The sequence below is a fragment of the Amphiura filiformis genome, unplaced genomic scaffold, assembly GCF_039555335.1.
Source record: "Amphiura filiformis unplaced genomic scaffold, Afil_fr2py scaffold_70, whole genome shotgun sequence".
Lineage (NCBI taxonomy): Eukaryota > Metazoa > Echinodermata > Ophiuroidea > Amphilepidida > Amphiuridae > Amphiura > Amphiura filiformis.
The window spans coordinates 131,953-152,388 of record NW_027305534.1 but is presented as its reverse complement, the minus strand read 5'-3'; the positions used below and the strand labels follow the sequence as shown (position 1 = coordinate 152,388).

At 37.0% G+C, this 20,436-nt stretch overlaps 1 protein-coding gene across 1 annotated transcript in view; it reads right to left on the bottom strand.

Moving 5' to 3' along the window:
* Positions 1 to 20,297, bottom strand: part of LOC140144662 (beta-secretase 1-like) — a 30,801-nt gene extending 10,504 nt beyond the window's left edge. Inside the window, exons 1-8 of the mRNA XM_072166471.1 lie at positions 20,214 to 20,297; positions 15,290 to 15,675; positions 12,516 to 12,604; positions 11,209 to 11,425; positions 9,385 to 9,531; positions 6,907 to 7,041; positions 3,913 to 4,026; positions 2,704 to 2,853 (exon numbers count right to left, since the gene is read on the bottom strand). Coding sequence (XP_072022572.1) covers positions 2,704 to 2,853; positions 3,913 to 4,026; positions 6,907 to 7,041; positions 9,385 to 9,531; positions 11,209 to 11,425; positions 12,516 to 12,604; positions 15,290 to 15,565 — 1,128 coding nt within the window. The 5' untranslated portion in view covers positions 15,566 to 15,675; positions 20,214 to 20,297. The remainder of the gene's footprint in view (positions 1 to 2,703; positions 2,854 to 3,912; positions 4,027 to 6,906; positions 7,042 to 9,384; positions 9,532 to 11,208; positions 11,426 to 12,515; positions 12,605 to 15,289; positions 15,676 to 20,213) is intronic.
* Positions 20,298 to 20,436: the final 139 nt, after the last annotated feature.

The following is a 20,436-nucleotide window of genomic DNA, read 5'->3' as shown; positions in this document are numbered from 1 at the left end:
GTGAAAAGTTATCTTTGTGTAATAAAATTGATTTGAAATGTACAATGAAATAGTAATGATCAAGAAATTAACGACTGAATGAAATTGGGTGCAGTTGCAATGTTAAATAATGTGTCAAACATACCCTTTTATGGGTATCAACACTACCATGTGTGTTTACCGCCTCGACCAACCTGCCCTGTGCCACTCCACTGAAGAGGAGGCACCCAGACTGTGGTAATTTGTGGTATTTATTGGAGTTGGGGTTAATATTGTTTTCAAATGATGGCCTCTACAACAAGTGGGGACCTTCTTTTTGAAGTGTATATTAAGATGTTACATTTAATTTGAGGCAAAACTCCAAAGGTTTATTTACAATGATATTCATCAGATATTGTTTTAAGTGATATAGTCTGATAGCATGATAATGATAACCTTTTGACATCATCAAGAATTTATTTGTTTTTTGCAAAGTGCATGTGTCACTTTGTAATATTATTCTGCTGCGCTAGATAAAACATAGCTCATCCCTATTCCAGTTGAAATCCATACACCCCCTATGGAAGACATGACAGGTATCTTCCTCACAGGGAGTGTAAATTTCAAATGGGGTTACCTGGCTCTATTTGTGACCCCCTGTGTAGGAGATTAAGGTCCTGTCTTCCATATAGGGGTGTATGGATTTCAACTGGAATAGTCCAATCTTTCAGTTCACTAACTGGGAATTCTGGATTCCATCAATGTGTAGAAATTTTAGGGAATTTGAATGATTTTTCTGTAAATATCTACCCCATTTTGCCACTTTTTGGACAATTTTCTAAAACATGGACCAATCTATGTGTAAGGATTTTATACCATGGCCCTATATCTATGGTTTCTGTGCAAAGCCTACATCCAAATTTAGGAATTTGATGGTGATTTGTGCAACACATTGGGCTATTCCATTTGAAATACATACGACCCTATGGAAGACATAACCTTAATCTTCCATACAGGGAGTGTAGATTATAAATGGAGTCACACATTCAGGTACCCCATTCAAAATTCACACCCTCTGTGTGGGAGATTAAGGTCGTGTCTTCCATAGGGGTGTATGGATTTCAACTGGAATACCCATTCAGGTATAAATTTTACTCACCGATGTAGTTATTGAAATTTTGATTTCGACGAATCACGCCTAAGTGCGAAATGAATTCGGCAGAGAGACGAATCGTATACTTAACTGTACAAATCATGTTGATCTATATTATTGTATAGTGGGAAACTCTGAATTTTCTATATTAAAATGTCCTATTTGATACCAACGTATAGCTGTAGGTTTCTTCTATCCAGTGATAGCAAAATAAGTACAAACATTCCCCACATGATATTGCTGTGGTTTAATAATGTGAGTGCGCGCCCGTGAAATTGGAAAATCCCGGAAAATCATACGCAAAATATAGGTCAATATTGTTATTTTTGCTTTAAAATCCTTGAGTTTTTGCTAAATATTACAGGGATGATTATTTATAACTTATATATAAAGCAAGTTAAGTCTACATAGCCTTAGGACAACCAGTAATTTCTACACAAAAGCCCCAAATCAAGAATGCATGCTATGGTTTACACATAGTTGAATGCGTATTCGACCTCTCTCTGTGCAGTAGTAGAGACATTTTGGATACAGCATAAAGCCGAATAGCTGTTAAAACGTGTTTTGAGGGATATATCGATTATTTCAGAACATGCAAGTATTGCCAATAATTCGTGTACATAACTTCTATAATATACATTTCAAATGAGTGCTCACAAATGTTCTAAATTTTTAGAAGGACCAATGGAATGGTACCAAGATTTTCAAATGCCGTTTACTCAGACAGCAATTTTGCGTATTCGGCACTCTGCCGTGTTCATAACGATATGATAAATTCATTATTAGGTTCAGCATCAGTATCGTACAGGAAATTATTGTGTTCTCAGTGTCATACTGGGTTCAGCCTGTCTTCACCCTGTATGACACTTCGCACACACTAATTTCCCGTACCATACCTTCGCTTCACCTAATAACTAATAATATTTTATAGGCAGTGGCAAGATCTGTATATTAACTTATTTATTAATATGTTTTTTGGAAGCAGACTTCACTTAAATGGTGCACTTACTTTAAGGGAAACCATAAACTTCAAACAAGTTTTGCACTAAAACATGATTTAAGTGTTCATAACAAATGCAGCCACAGGTCGCCAAGGGTTCACCTTTCCATCAAGAGCAGTCAATATTTGCATAATATTTGATACCAGAAGTGATCATAGATATGATTCTATGTTATTAATTTGAATTAGAGAAACAAATTAATTAGTATAATGTACAAAACAGTTACTATATATAACCATAGGTCTAGTGCATTGTTTTATCTTGAACATTAAATGTGTTAAAACTTTCCTTTGATGAAACAATTAATTTGATGAGCCAACGTTGCGACTGAACCTTTAGTCTTCACCTAGGATTGTGGCGCTAATTACCTTGAGTACCGGACACTTCCAGTATTGATGACGATGACGATCGGCGAGGAATGTCCTCTATGATTCTGTCCAGAGTGGGGTGAAAGAGCCAATCTGGGTGAGGGCGGAGCAACCATCCCTCAACCGTGGAGGCGGAGTCCGGGCCAAACTTTGACACATCAAAAATAGGTATGTCTGATTTAAATTAAATCTTAAATGATCACAGCATTTTATGTAAGCTTACCTTCGGTGATACCACTAATTTGAAAGCCTGCTCTTCATCCATGCCTTGTAATGTAATGCTGATGGTAGGAAACCAATCCCAGGGTTCAATGGGGCCATCTCTACATATCAACTGATCACCAGACCAGAATTCAGGGGGAATGGTTTTGTTCTGTCAAGTAAAGATAACAATACCTCTTAAGATATAGTATACATTTTTAAACACTACATGCATGATATACTGTTTTTCTTCTAGTGCAGGCATTGACATCAATGGACAATTCCAGTTAACATCCATATACCCTGGTAGGAAACATGAAATTTATGCGCATGGGGGGTGCAGATTGTAAATGGATTCACCACTCAGGTATATATACAACCCATTTGAAATTTACACTCCCTATGTGGAAGATTAAGGTAATGTCTTCCACAGGAGGTATATGGATTTCAACTGGAATAGCCCTTTGCTTTCGCCTGCCATGAAATTTGCACCATCAGTTACAGTACATGTTTGTTCCAAAAATGTCAAAACTGCATTAATTTTATGAGTTTCTTGGTTTCTGATTGGGCAAGCAATTTCTTAACCGGGAAGCTTCTGGGAGTCGCATATTAGTTGTACCACTGTCTTCTATCATCTTATCAAAGTTATACTGTAAATGCAATCAATAGGGGGCCTAGTATGGATCCCAGAGGTACCCCAATATTTCACTGAAGCAATTTCTTACCTTCATGATGGTCTATTCTTTGGTTCATCTCAAGTTTGGAAGTACCATCAATGCTTTTTCACGGTTGCGTTTTAAGCATGCCGGGTGCGTGTATGCGATTAAATTTACATGCTTGATTCAATACTGCAACCAGTGAAATACGCACCAACTAACCAAACTTGAGGCAAACCAATGTCCTATTACCTTTGTGTTGAGTTTGCTGAACACTGCTTATGATAATCTCAGATTGTATGTGTTACTGTCTACAATTGTCTTGTCATATTTATACTGAAATCCAATCAATAGGGGGTCCAGTATGGAACCCTGAGGTACCCCAGCAATTTTTTTACCTTGTTATCTTTGCATTGAGTTTGCAGAAAATTCTTCTCGTAGCCTCAGGTTGGTTGTACCACTGTCTACTATTGTCTTGTTAAAGTAATACCAAAATCCAATCAATAGGGGGCCCAGTATGGAACCCCGAGGAACCCCAGTATATTTGATGTATATTTGATGAAGCAATTCCTTACCTTGAGGATGGGTTTAAGTACTTGAGTTATCTTTGCATTGAGTTTACTGAACACTGCTTCTGGTAGCCTCAGGTTGGTTGTACCACTGTCTACTATTGTCTTGTCAAAATTATACTGAAATCCAATCAATAGGGGACCCAGTATGGAACCCTGAGGTACCCCAACAATTTCTTACCTTGAGGATGGGTTTTAGTACTTGAGTTATCTTTGCATTGAGTTTGCTGAACAATGCTTCTGGTAGCCTCAGGTTGGTTGTACCACTGTCTACTATTGTCTTGTCAAAGTTATACTGAAATCCAATCAATAGGGGGCCCAGTATGGAACCCTGAGGTACCCCAACAATTCCTTACCTTGAGGATGGGTTTAAGTACTTGAGTTATCTTTGCGTTGAGTTTGCTGAACACTGCTTCTGGTAGCCTCAGGTTGGTTGTACCACTGTCTACTATTGTCTTGTCAAAGTTATACTGAAATCCAATCAATAGGGGGCCCAGTATGGAACCCTGAGGTACCCAACAATTCCTTACCTTGAGGATGGGTTTAAGTACTTGGGTTATCTTTGTGTTGAGTTTGCTGAACACTGCTTCTGGTAGCCTCAGGTTGGTTTTACCACTGTCTACTATTGTCTTGTCAAAATTATACTGAAATCCAACCAATAGGGGGCCCAGTATGGAACCCTGAGGAACCCCAGCAATTTCTTACCTTGAGGATGGGTTTAAGTACTTGAGTTATCTTTGCGTTGAGTTTGCTGAACACTGGTTCTGGTAGCCTCAGGTTAGTTGTGCCACTGTCTACTACATGTATTGTCTTGTCAAAGTTATACTGAAATCCAATCAATAGGGGGCCCAGTATGGAACCCTGAGGTACCCCAACAATTCCTTACCTTGAGGATGGGTTTAAGTACTTGGGTTATCTTTGCGTTGAGTTTGCTGAACACTGCTTCTGGTAGCCTCAGGTTGGTTTTACCACTGTCTACTATTGTCTTGTCAAAATTATACTGAAATCCAATCAATAGGGGGCCCAGTATGGAACCCTGAGGTACCCCAGCAATATCTTACCTTGAGGATGGGTTTAAGTACTTGAGTTATCTTTGCGTTGAGTTTGCTGAACACTGCTTCTGGTAGCCTCAGGTTAGTTGTACCACTGTCTACTATTGTCTTGTCAAAGTTATACTGAAATCCAATCAATAAGGGGCCCAGTATGGAACCCTGAGGTACCCCAGCAATTTCTTACCTTGAGGATGGGTTTAAGTACCGTACTTGAGTTATCTTTGCGTTGAGTTTGCTGAACACTGCTTCTGGTAGCCTCAGGTTGGTTGTACCACTGTCTACTATTGTCTTGTCATAGTTATATTGAAATCCAATCAATAAGGGGCCCAGTATGGAACCCTGAGGTACCCCAACAATTTCTTACCTTGAGGATGGGTTTCAGTACTTGAGTTATCTTTGCGTTGAGTTTGCTGAACACTGCTTCTGGTAGCCTCAGGTTGGTTGTACACTGTCTACAATTGTCTTGTCAAAGTTATACTGAAATCCAATCAATAGGAGGCCCAGTATGGAACCCTGAGGTACCCAGCAATTTCTTACCTTGAGGATGGGTTTTAGTACTTGAGTTATCTTTGTGTTGAGTTTGCTGAACACTGCTTCTGGTAGCCTCAGGTTGGTTGTACCACTGTCTACTATTGTCTTGTCAAAGTTATACTGAAATCCAATCAATAGGGGGCCAGTATGGAACCCTGAGGTACCCCAGCAATTTCTTACCTTGAGGATGGGTTTTAGTACTTGAGTTATCTTTGCATTGAGTTTGCTGAACACTGCTTCTGGTAGCCTCAGGTTGGTTGTGCCACTGTCTACTATTGTTTTGTCAAAGTTATACTGAAATCCAATCAATAGGGGGCCCAGTATGGAACCCTGAGGTACCCCAACAATTTCTTACCTTGAGGATGGGTTTAAGTACTTGAGTTATCTTTGCATTGAGTTTGCTGAACACTGCTTCTGGTAGCCTCAGGTTGGTTGTGCCACTGTCTACTATTGTCTTGTCATAGTTATACTGAAATCCAATCAATAGGGGGCCCAGTATGGAACCCTGAGGTACCCCAACAATTCCTTACCTTGAGGATGGGTTTAAGTACTTGAGTTATCTTTGCGTTGAGTTTGCTGAACACTGGTTCTGGTAGCCTCAGGTTGGTTGTGCCACTGTCTACTATTGTTTTGTCAAAGTTATACTGAAATCCAATCAATAGGGGGCCCAGTATGGAACCCTGAGGTACCCCAACAATTCCTTACCTTGAGGATGGGTTTAAGTACTTGGGTTATCTTTGCGTTGAGTTTGCTGAACACTGCTTCTGGAAGCCTCAGGTTGGTTGTACCACTGTCTACTATTGTCTTGTCATAGTTATACTGAAATCCAATCAATAGGGGGCCCAGTATGGAACCCTGAGGAACCCCAACAATTCCTTACCTTGAGGATGGGTTTTAGTACTTGGGTTATCTTTGCGTTGAGTTTGCTGAACACTGCTTCTGGAAGCCTCAGGTTGGTTGTACCACTGTCTACTATTGTTTTGTCAAAGTTATACTGAAATGTAATTACGTATATATGGTAAGTACATTGTTACCTTTAAAAATGAAATGTATTATGATGCTTTCACCCCCATGGGCACTACTGCATTCTTACACTGCCTCTGATTGGTTAATTTCATGATATACCCATAGAGCTTTTAGACCTCTTAGCAATATCTGCATGTTCCATAATTTTAACCCCATGTGGGTCTTGCTGCCCTTCTTACAGTGCCTCTGATTGATTAATTTCATGATATACTTATCCACCTTGTTGGATAATTCCCTACCTCCATGGCCAGTGATTCTTTGTTAACCTCCATATCAACAACAACTACCTCATCAAACGTTTTCTCTGTGGCTAGTGGTGTGTACCACATAGTGCCATTATATAAGGTATAATCCACACCACCTACAGTTATTGATTACAAAAATTCCCTACCTCCTTACAATCCATGGCTAGTGATTCATTGTTGACCTCCATATCAACAACAACTACCTCATAAAAGCGTTCTTTGGTGAGTGGTGTGTACCACATGGTGCCATTATATAGGGTATCATCAACTCCACCAACAGTCTGCAAAAAAGTGTAAGTAGTTTTCAAATTGTTAACCCTCTCCACACGGGTGTCAAATTTTCAAATTTTCTTTCAAAATACAAAAAAAATGTAGAATTTTACATTTTCATGACCATATTTGGAATCAGCATGAAAAATGCTTTAAAATGAGTAAAAAGAAACGTAGTCTTTGTTCAGTAGTTCTACTTTCACGAGTATTTGATGCTGGGATGCGCCTTATTTCAAACGCTGTTTACAAGCCTATTTCGCCGTAGAAGTGATGATGTAACAGGATTAACTACCATAGCAATAGGTTTAAACAATTTTTGAAAATATCGCCCTGCACTACAAGCAGGTTGCACTCATCGCCACCTGTGTATGTCTGCAATTAGAATTACGATACAGGTCTTTGTCCCTGTTCTTTGACATCTATGGTTCAATGCATATAGGTACCGTGTGAACACTGTAGTGCAGGGCGATATATTCAAAAATTGTATTCATCTATTGCTATGGTAGTTAATCCTGTTACATCATCACTTCTATAGCAAATATTAATTTCAAAAACATGTCATACAGCTCAACTTACCGTACTTTGCCTACATTCGACCTTGAATGATTTTTGAGTTGACACATTCATGAAAATAACTATAGATACTTGACAAGACCATTAGTAGCCCAGTTCTGAACCTTTTCATTGATCATTCATAACAATAGGTATCTGATGGATCAGTGAAGATAAGAAGGGATTATAATATATCCGTAACCTTGATATTATAGTACATCTCGAGGAAAAAGTGCAATGGACATGTTTTCATTTTATATTCTTCTATAGCAAATATTAATTTCAAAAACATGTCATACAGCTCAACTTACCGTACTTTGCCTACATTCGACCTTGAATGATTTTTGAGTTGACACATTCATGAAAATAACTATAGATACTTGACAAGACCATTAGTAGCCCAGTTCTGAACCTTTTCATTGATCATTCATAACAATAGGTATCTGATGGATCAGTGAAGATAAGAAGGGATTATAATATATCCGTAACCTTGATATTATAGTACATCTCGAGGAAAAAGTGCAATGGACATGTTTTCATTTTATGAAAATTGAGTATTTAACCCAAAAATGAAAATGGAACAATTTATTGAAATCTGTTTTAACAGATTTTTTGATATCTTTTTTGCACTGTATTATACCTAAATTTTTAAATTTGTTAAATATTCAAAGAAAATATAGGTCATCCAAAAATTGTGATTTTTACACATTTTGGGGCAAAAAGGAAAAATAAGCAAAAATATCAAAATCTGTCTTACAGTTTCATTCATCAAGTCATAACAAACGGCCTACATGCTTAATTTCTAATAAAATATAAATTGTGAAAAATATAGGTATTTATTGATTTTCATGTTTTTTCTTGCAAATATGCTAATAATATGCAAATTATGAAATTGCAAAATAAAGTTTCTACATAGCATACATCTTTCAAGTATGATGTTCAAAATGACAGACATCAAAAAGAGATTCGATGAAATGTAAAGGTGTAGTAACAATTTTGGAATGGACTGTCTGGTTAGGAAAAGTATGGTAAGTTGAGCTGTATGGTGATTAATTCCGGATTTTGTGAAAGTGGGCCACATATCATCATCTGCATCACATACTGCATTAACTCAAAAGGTTGCCTTGTGTGATTTTTATTATCATTGTAATTATTATTTTATATTTCAGCATGTTTCTTTCTATTATTAATGGACAGGAGATTGTAATGTTGTGATAAAAACCTCATATTGAATATGTAAAGTTAATTTTACCCTGTATCTGATCACATTAGATGACAATACTAAAAAGATCACAAAAGGCAGCCTTTTGAGATACAACCATAGGTGATGTAAACGACAATTTGATATATGTGTGATGTGCCATTGTCAAAAGGAGACACTTTTGGGCAGGATCATAAATGCAGAAATAAAATAGCCAAAAATCTGAGCGGGTGATTTTTTCACAATTTGGGTTTGTTGCAAATTTGTGATGTTATTAATGTTTAAAATATTGTCTCATAGTTTCAGACCAGAATATAACTTGCATCTGGCATTTTTTGAGGTTGAGGTAATTCCTACTCTCAACATTGTCAATAATATTTTGAAAGGCCAATATCTCACTTTCCAATTTTATAATACCATAACTTTATAACTCAATATCTTCACTTAGTAATGTCCGATTTCATCGGGGAAAACGGTGTTGTGGAGCAAAATATCTCTATATTTAAGATATGTGAAAACCTCAAAATTGATATCCTGCCCAAAGGTGTCTCCTTTTGACATGGCACATCACATATAACAACAAGTGACTACAATTACATACCATTGTCCCAGCCACTTCAGCTTCTGTTGCACCTGCCGATGACGGCTGTTTATTTAGGTTTGGTCCACAGAGTTGTATAGCAAAGATGTTTTCTACATGCCCCTGCCTCACTAGTGTGGTAAAGAATGGCTCAACTGTGTTATCAGGCTGTAAAGATAAGAAAATAATATAGTTTCATATATGCTGGTGTACTGTACCTCAGGGTTCCAATCTAGGGCCCTATTGAATATAATAGGTTCAGTCCAGAGAGTTGTATAGCAAATGTTTCCATGTGTCCCTCTCTCACTAGTTGGTAAAGAATGGCTCAAGTTCTGTGTTATCAGGCTGTAAAGATAAGTAAATTAAAAAATTAAAATTTTTTCATATATGCTGGGGTACCCCAGGATTCCAATCTAAAGCCATATTGAATATTGGGTTTAGTCCACAGAGTTGTATAGCAAGATGTTTTCTAAATTATAAATTATTCTGGGACACCCTGTATTATGGATTTGGTACACAGTTCTGGAAAGAACATTATTACTATCATCCGTAAACAAGTTCATCAGGATTGTCAGTAGATATCATATATAAAATTTCATGTAAACAAATCCAATTGATTATTTGGTAAAATGATGTTAAACATACCTAACAATGACGTTTCGTGCTACATCGTAGCACTTTCTCAAATCGACTGACCAATTCTCCCAGTCCTCCTCGTCTGCTTCCTGTCGGAGCGTGACGTTGGTGGCGCTGTTTTAGGTGGTTTTAGGACCACCTAAAACAGCGCGGTTTGTGGTTCTTTGTAGCCCTGCGGGGCAATCTAGTTGGATATCCCTATTAAGCGGCGGTTGTCGGCGATCTTTAGTGGGTTGTGATTTTAATTTCCCTTATCAAGCCCTGCCCTCTATCGGGACCCGGGAGCTAATTTATAGTTTAAGCTTGTTGGATATCCATATTTCATGGTGTGTGATTCTTTATAGCAAATCAAATCAAATCAAATCAAATCAAAGCCCTGCAGGGCAATCTAGTATATATCCAAATTTCGCGGTTTGTGGTTCTTTATAGCCCTGTGGGGAAATCTAGTTGGATAACAATATTCAGCGGCAGTTGCTGGCGATCTTTCGCTGTTTGTGATTTTAATTTGTGACAATTTATAATATTTATTCCAAATATAATTTCAGTCTGAGCTGTGAACAGAGCCACTGATAAATGTGTTTTAAATGACGAGGATATCATGATAGTCAGGCATGGTGAAAGCATCTGGATGGTGATCGTAGGCCCTAGGCCTAGGCCTAAATGTGAATAAAAAATCAAACGTGTTTGTTTGATGAAAAAATATATAATATCACAATAGCAATGGATGTTCGAAATGGTGTTATTCTTGATTTATGACAAAAAATTGGTTAATAAAACATTAAATTCATTATTTAATTCTCATTTTGGTCTCGCCAATTTGAGCCACTTATAAAGTAGGCTTGAGTGAGTTATTGCTACAATGGTGGCCACAACAACTACATCTGGACCAAGGACAATGCTGCTCTTAATATCTATCTACGCTATCCAGATTTTCTCCTGCTTCTAAAATCGGGCCTCTTCCCATATCCCTGTCCCGTCATATTCGGTTGACATCTCTTCGACTGAGCACTATGTGGCTTGGTCTGGATTCGGCCGAATATTATAAATAAATAAATAAATAAATAAGTAACTGGCAATATCAGCATAGCCTAATCCCAAGCCTTGCCATGCCAACACCAGCCATTAATAAAGAAGGCTTCTGAGTGGATAATTGCTGCAATGGTGAACATAATTGGACTAATCGCAATGCTGCTCTTATCTATTACTTACCCTTGCAATATCAGCATAGCCTAATCCCAATATGCCTTGCCAATTAGAGCCATTAATAAAGAAGGCTTCTGAGTGGGTGATTGCTGCAATGTTGGACATAACTGCCACATCTGGACCAGTCACAATGCTTGTCATATCCTGGCACAGATTGCCATCCCATTCACCTTGTGTATAGGGGACTTTCACTTTCTTCTTCAAGTCTTTGTAAGTAGTTGATCTGTGAGAGGGAGAAAATGTAGTACAGAAATACACCCAAATGACTCAGAAATACGTCTACATGTATATTAGGCCCTTCGCACTTGATTATTAGTTTCCTCTTTACCGCCTGCGTCCAAAATTGAAAATCTCAAAATAATGAATTATCTTATTTTTATTTCTAATTTTCTCCTTTAAAGTAACTTTCAACTACTTCTACTTGCCATTTTCTGACTTTAATAACATCAACAATAATGTGAAATGAACAAAGAGTACAACTCCCCCTTCACTTATTTATAAAATCAAATATTGTTGTGAAATAATAAAATGCCGGCTCTAGTCAAAACGAGTCAACAGTTGCTTGTAATAGTTCAAACGAAATAAAGAAAATAAAAAATAATTAATAATTAATAATTAAAAGTCACCTCGTCCCTTTTTCAAAATCTCTAACAGGAAAGTAATGACCAAGTGCGAAGGGCCTTATCAGGAATACACCCAAATGTGTCATCAGGATTACACCCAAGTGTATTAGGAATGCACCTAAATGTTTCAGAAATACACCCAAATGTCTCAGAAATACACACAAATGTATTAGGAATACACCACAATATCACAAAAATGGCCATTCTGAGATGTCTAGTAAAAACTGTTGGAGTGCTAGTGGCACCGAGATAGCGGTTCACTTCCTTTCTGAAGCTGGCCTCAAGTTTGTAGCTGGAATGTGTTTTGTGATTATTTTTGGTGTGATGGAAATGTTGACATTTTTGAAATTCTACCTAGTTTTAGGCGATCAACTAAACAATGCAAATTGAAAGAAAAGTCACATTGTGATGTTCCATTTGAAATCCATATACACCCTTATGAAAGGCTTTGTACCTTAATAACCCACATAGAGAGTATGAATTTCAAATGGGGTGGGGGCTACCTGAATGGGCAACTCCTTTTGAAGTCTACTCCACCTTGATGTCTTCAAAGTTCCATAGGGGATATAGATTTTATGGAATCGCCTATTGTGATAGGAAGGTATCAAAATGTGCAGATAGATTCATTTGTTATTAAAGTTGGTAAATTTTAAAAGAACCTTGATAGATGAGCATGAACTCTATACTTACTCGTTAGTTTTGAAAAATGTTTTGATAAATTCATGTGGAGCTGCTGCTACTGCAAAATTAGCACTGCCAGTGTCCACTAGTACATGAAACTGAAAGATAAAATAAAACACAACAAAAATATTGGAGGTCACTGAATTGAGTCTTGGAAGACATGCAATATTGTCGACATGTTGTTGACATCAGAAAAAGTTGCCAATGTCAACATAAAATTGGATTACAACATTTATCAACATTACATGGTACAAAATAGTGGTTAAATTAACTAAAATCTTAAAATAACCATGATATCTTTATACGTTAAGTAAGTAGCTGAACACTAGTTTGTACTTCAGCTCTTATATCAAAGATATTTGCGTAATGTTTATTGTGGTATTTACTGCGGTATAAATTATTGTTTATTCAAAGTTCATTGACATTCTCGACCAATCACAAGTCATGGGCATACTTTGATGTTGATATGTTGTCAACAAAAACATTTCAATGACAGCACACTACCTGCATATGAAAAGAGAAAATAAACACAAAATCAGCACTGCCAGTATCTGCCAGATAGAGATTTTCTTTATAAAATAAAATAAAATACAAATTGTAGTTTTTACATGTATTTTTAAAATAAATTGGGTTGGTGTTCTTTGGTGTTTTTAATCATGCTTAATCATAAAAGTGTATGTTAATCCAGACATACATTATATACAAATGTATGAACATTGTTGAGGAGTCTCAGGTTCACACCCTGTACAATAGAGTGTTGCAAACACTGAACTAGCAATTAGGAGTGAATTATCACACTGAAGGCACATTGCTTTTAAAATTAGGCCACACTGTTAAAATGTATTGTAATAATTTATCATTGTATGCAACATTTGATAAAATGTACTAATCCAGATTCCAGAAAAATACTCACTTAAATAAAAAAAAATATTATACAGTTTTGGCAAATAAAACATACACATGTAGTTAAATCCTATTCCTTTAATTTGAAGTATCTGCAATTTTTTGAAACAGGGGCCCCAAATATGGCTTTCTTTCTTTTCTTTTTTTTGGGGGGCAGATTTTTTTGGGTGTTTTTTGTATGTTGTAACAATCAAGGACAACAACTTGTACAAAGGTTATGATTTCTACTGTTTTGAAATCACAGAGTCCCTTTTTGGCAAAACACCAAACCCCATTTTCAAAAAATGTCATTTTGAGAAATTTAGCTTTAAAGTTCAAATTCTTTGTATTTTTAAAATTATTCACTTGTAAGTAAAACATAAATATGTGGGATATTTTTGTATTCTTCTTAAAATTGAGTTTAGGGTCACATGATTATTTCACAGTGTTTTGCCAAAAATTCAATTTTGTATACTTTCTGGCAAAACATTGTAATTAGCTGATACAACATCTGGCTTTAATCTATACATTTAAATCTTCACCTATTTTCCATTAAATGTCAAAATAAATGTCACATTATCATAATCAATTAAGGGCTTATGTATCTCACAGGCAGCTGCTCCAAAAAAACTAGTTAACAGTTTTGTGGCAAAACATTGTATCTCTCCAAGTTACAATGTTTTGCAAAAATAAGTAAGTGAAATTATCAAAACAAATGTGCACTACGTAACTGGACATAAAGTGTTCTGCCAACAAAATTAATCATAATGCAAAACCACTTTCAGTTATAGTCTGTATACCTTCCTCAAGTCAGTAATAATACTGTTTTGATTGTAAAAAACGTAATGATATATATGAAGTATATAAAAGTATATACATTTTCAGAAAGGAATTGATGCAAAGAATCCAACTAGCATGACAGATTCATGCAAAAATTTACTGTTTTAAAGAAATCTCAAAATCTGGTTTTACTTTACTGACTCAAGGAAGGTATGCGGACTATAATAGTGGGTTAATCTTTAAAACAAACGAACTTTGGAAACGTTCCTTCAATTTTCAAAAATATTAAAATTAACACTTTCATTGTCAATCAGTACTAACTTAAAAGGATTATGGGCCATGTTTAAATTGACGAAACAGTATTATTTTTAATCCAAAAAAAAAAGCACTGTATGTTTCTGGAATCGGGATTACCGGTAGTGAGAACTTGATGTGTGACAGGTTTTATGTTTTATCCATTTTGTGTATCATGTGACCATATCTAGTCCAATCAGGCTAAAGTCTGCAATAATGAAACTGAGATAGGCAAAATGTGATGAGAAAACAATAAAAAACATAAGAAAATGGATTCAACATCAGTAAGTCTAGGTACTGAGCAAGTAGTAACTCAAATTTGCAAAATTTCCAACTTTAGCCCGAGTGGATCAGATTAGGTCACATGTAGGTGGTGTGTGGGCAGGATATGTGAACCAATATTGCACATCCTCCCCAAATGTGGTATCTGTGTGTATTAGTGACAGTATGTCCACAGAGGCAAACATTTTAGAATCGGCTTCCTCCTGTGGTCATAATAATGGGCACCCATAAACCTGTTGTATTGTCATATAAAAACAGTTCTGTGTTGCACCTTATTCTTCACATCTCTTAAATTCAAATGTAATATTTTTTGTCTTAATTTTTTTTTAAATAGTCTAAATATTGGGAATAAAACATGAAAAGATCGACCAATGGACTACAAGTATATTTTCAAGTTATATTCCAGTTGAAATCTATACAATATACCCCCCCTTGAGCATGAGTATCCATGAGATACATAGAATGCCGTAACTGTACAGACTGTAGCTTGCAGTGAAATAGAGCTCTTACAATTTCAATAAGGATATGTTTTTTTTTTTACTTACATTCTGCTTGGGTGTCCCTATGCTCATTTCTATGTAGTATCCCTGTCCAGCTCTCCCTCTCAGATTATTCCTAGCATACTTCCACCTCACATCGCCATTATCTGATGCTCCTACACTCCTCCTCCTCCGCACCTGAACAGCACCATCTATACTACTACTAGCTTGTGCTGAAGTCCTTAGTTTTAAGGAGTATATTTTAGTTTGATGACTCAAGTCAAATTGCACAAGGGTTAAAGTGGAAAATAATGTTAGGATGGATCTCTTTCCCACCCACATGGTGTTTGATGGTCCTTTATGACCTAAGTATGATGAGTTGATGTATTAGTGACTTGTGTCATTGTGGAAGAGTCTGTTGGTCATTGCTGATGGCTACATCACCATGGCATCTAAAATATCAACAATAAATAAATACAAACACAAAATTAATTTAAAGAAAAAATTACAGTTTTATTTATTTATTTTTGTAAAAATGGTATCTAGATAAGCAATAGGGGAGAGCCTTTTGCAGACCTACAAATTCTAATACATGTATGCATGAAAAGAACTTTGTCAAAAAGTAGCAAGACTTCAAAACAATGTCACATAAAAACCATGTAGCACCCATCCAAATAAAATAAACACTTAATGGTGCAAAGTTAAGAAAAGCTCCTTAAATTTCAGTGCCTGTATTTGGTGTACATCTCACGATTTGAACAGAGTAAAAAACGACCATTACTTTATAGTTGCGAGAGAGACTGGCTTTACCACGCTGCAATACTACGTACATTGCATGCGTGAGCCTATACACATAATACAGTCCTATGACTGCATATAAGTATTTTTTATTTTGACTGATCAGATGGACATCATGATAGATGATATGAATGATGGAGTAACTTTTGATCAAAAAGTCTATCCTCAATCCAGGCCACTGATAACCGACGATGGATATCAGGATAGAACGTGGAGCTATCTCAAAATGATCCAGAATGAAAAGTGAAGCATGACACTAGCTCGAGATACTCTGGCTAAAATACAGGTTTACATTTACTATCTTACATTATCTTGCTGTATTTCAGCTAGAGCTCCAAACGACAAGCTTCCGGGTTTTTTGTAGAACAATACTGTTACGTAAGATGAAGAAGAAACCCGCCTCGGAGCCCGCCCTACTCATTATTTCATTGTACTTATTGCAATTTGCCTCCACACATTACGTAATCAACACAAAGCTTTTGTGAGGATTAGTGAGTGGATAAGAAATTGACAGTGGAGGATACGAAGGACACGCGGCACACGCCGATTGTTAGTTGTCAATCATGAATTGCCGCAACGTATTAATATTTTACTGCATGGCATTCCGCAAACACCAAGACAAATTATGCCGTATTTTCCAAAGATCATCTCATATGAAGTAAGCTGAATGCGATCTGTACTTTTGTAACATTCCGATCGCTTTTGATCACCTATTATCGGCGAATTTGCTTGAAAACACGTGAGTTCATGTCGTGTAAACATAATTAGCGTCGACACAAATGAAATTACGATGCAATACAATGCAATTTGAATGCGCAGCAGATCTATAGAAATAACGTTGCCCGGTTTTATGCAGAATTAGACCCTGTCTGCATGACACCATGTAAAGCAATGGAAATTCGGAAGTAAACAATGCCGATCACGACGGGTAGAGCGCCAGAAAAAGTGGCTCAAATGACACATCAGCGAATTGTTAACATGGTTAAAACATCTTAAAAATTAACAAACTTTGCTCTGAAGACAGATGTAAAAGTCATCACAAAAATTTCGGTAATTAAGTTTTTAAGGGGTACTACACCCTGTGGTAATTTGTGACTATTTTTCATTTTTCTCAAAAATAATAACACACTGGTAACAAAAGTTATGTATATTATTGGGGCAAGGAATCAATTACTACACTGAAATTTCAGTGACTCAAGACAAGCGGTTCAGTATATATGATAGGAAACGAGGTACATCTTAGTGGTACCTTATTTCTTATCATAAATAACAAACCGCTTGTCTTGGGTCACTGAAATTCCAGTGTAGTAATTGGATTCCTTGCCCCTATAATTATAACTTTTGCTACCACTGTGTCATTAGTTTTGAGAAAAATGCAAAAATAGACACAAATTTATCGAAGGGTGTAGTCCCCCCTTAAAAACATTAAACTTCACAAAGAATTGTTTTTTGAAAATTGGTGACGATTGAGTGACTGAAGTACGGTAGTTATGTGCCTGTCATTTCCAACCCCCTCCCCCGGACCCTGGCAATAACGGGGTCACTCTTAGCCAAGGATGTAACAGCTCATTGGGTCCCCGCACTGCTGGGATATAGCCGGGACTTATACGGGGATGATACGGGGATCTACCCAGGACATAATAAAAGAATACTCTCAACTGTGCAGGTCGTAAAGCGGGGGAAACACTGATCTGTTGTGATCCATTTACCAGGGGAACACATACAAAACTGTGTAGGGAATTTCAACAGACATAAATTATCTATCGTATTCAAATATGGTAGCTTGTTGTCCAAATAAGGCAAGTTGTAATAAACAGCGCCGCTCATTATGACATCATTGATCACATGCTGTTTCAGGAAGATCTGAGCGCTGGGCGAATCAATCGATATCCCGATTGGCAAACATTGACTTCCCATTGCAAACCAATGACTATACCCTTCCGGTGTCGTCTTATCGTGTATGTGATCCCAGCAGCCAGCACTATACATGTATGTTTTGATCAAGATACTTTTTTACCCCGGCGAATTTGGACAAATATTACCAAACTTACAGCAGTTTTTTCATCGCTGTTTCGAGTCAGTTTTGCAGCTCGGAACTCCGGATTGCAAAATTTAAGTAAATTAAATGGTCGATTTTGGATTGCTTCCTATCATATAAGTCTAGCACAGGTTTTTTTCAGCAATCGGGTACGTTTTTTAAAAGTATGAAGTTGAGAGTCGTATTTTACTTTTGGTGCGGAATTCAGCTAGTACAAGCACTAGTACCAGGAAGTGATTAAGCACGATCAATATGCATGGATCAAATGGTTGTTGTGGACGATAATTCAATGGTAAAACGTATGGTATGCGCCATTCTGCATGTTGGCGAAGCTCATTAGCTATGCAAATTTCAATGTGCGCATGCCCAGACTGCCGATCGAAATTATGTACATTCAGTGTCAATGAAATGGAACAGTTTTGTTAGTGGGGCAGCCAGGTTCTTTGATTATCATTTGAATCTCAGAATTCAATTCATACACGTTTTGTGATCTTTCTGGTGGTTGATCTGGGGTTAGGGGGCAGGGACTTGCCCAGGAATCAGATGTACAAGAAAATATTGCCCCGCCCCACCGGGACTGTTACACGTTTCGTCATGTTCGTTTGTAACAGTTTTCCAAAATTACGTCCCCGCTATCCCCGGGTACTGGGGGGGGGGGGGCAAGAACTGCAACTGACAGCCGCATTATAGTTTATACACACACTACATGCTATCTTCTATCCACACAGTAACTATTGTGTCGTCTTGGATATAATATTGAAGACTTAATAAAAAGACTAGTTAAACGTCTGACGTCAGGGCAATGGCGCGGTGTGATTGGTTGCTGACCTGCGCAGTACGGCATTTTTGGTCTGGTTGACAGGACGTCAGACGCAACGTAGTCTTTTTAATTTGGTGTTCAGTTAGGCCAAATAAAAAAATAAACATGTTTCACGTCCCCTCCCGCTTCCTTTTTTGAGGTTTTCTCAAATAAATTTTTATTTTTGAAATTCAGTTATAACTTTTCAAAAAATATGTCTCACGGTTGGGATACTTTCTATAGCCTTGTTAAGATACAAGAAACATTTTAGGAAGGTTTTGTGATCATTAGAGGGGGTGTAACTCGCAGAACAACAAATAAAAAGGGCCTCCTCCTTTTCCAGGCATTATTGTATACGCACTGGATTGTACGCTAAAACAGCTCAAGTATGGGTATTTACACCAATTTTGCGATAAAAAATAGAAAATAAAAAGCCCCCTCTTCCTCCTTTTTTTTGATACTTGGACGTGAAACATGTTTTATTTTTTTTTTTAGCCTTATAGTAGATAGATTTCTCGTAGTACGAGGAACCCATACCGTAGTAGCTCTGCACAACGGTATGGGATGAAGTGTACCCGGTATACAAAAAGCTAGTGCAACGTTGAACTAAAAAATACAAGGCTCCTGTAGCTTAAATAGTTGTATGTTTGTCATAATATTAATTACACAGCTTCTTGTACCTCTTGTCTAAACTGTCACGCTTGTAATTGTAATTAATACCCCATTATTTATCCAGATTAGAATAAATAAAAATACATTAACACATGAATGATGATCCTCATCAGCGCACCAAAACTGAGATGGCACTTCAGTGCAAACTTAGATAGGGCAGCACCAATACGAAAATGTCATACCGATAAATGATGTGTCTGTTTTGCCCGTTATTTAAGTTTGTGTTGCGAACTAAAGTTGTTTTCTTTAAACTTCCGTGGTCGTGCCTGTGCGTATCGCGTACACGAGCGTAAACACAAAAGCAATAAACAATCACGCTGATTGGCTGATCAATGCACTTGACAACAAGCCGGCTGACCCATATGATTGGTCTTCGGCGCGGCGCGTAGTAGGCGACCTTGTCACTTCTACGCGATCGCAATTCACCAGCGCGTACCCGGACCACGGAAGTTTAAAGAAAACAACTTTACTCAACTAGATTTCTCGATCAAAAGTAACTTCAGTAAGCTTAAATTTGACGCCATCATGGCCATTGATGATTGATCATGCCAAAAAACATACGCTATTAAGCTTTGATTAATTGGCATAGAACTGACATTACGCTGTAATATATAGTACATACTCACTACGACAATCACCTTTGTTAAAAATGGCAAACAACATTTTAATTAACCGTTCCTTACCGTCCTCAAAAACATTGAAAACAGCAGCAGCAAAGTGTACACATTCTACACAACAACATCAGTGTCGTGATTGATTCATCACCTGTGTCTGAGTCTGTCTCATAAACTTCCGGGTTAAGGATAAGGGCGCAAACCACTAAATAAATTAATTAGTTCATGTTTAAAATAAAAATTCCTTTAAAAGGAATAGGGTGGGCAAATGAAAAATTGTCAAGAGAAATGA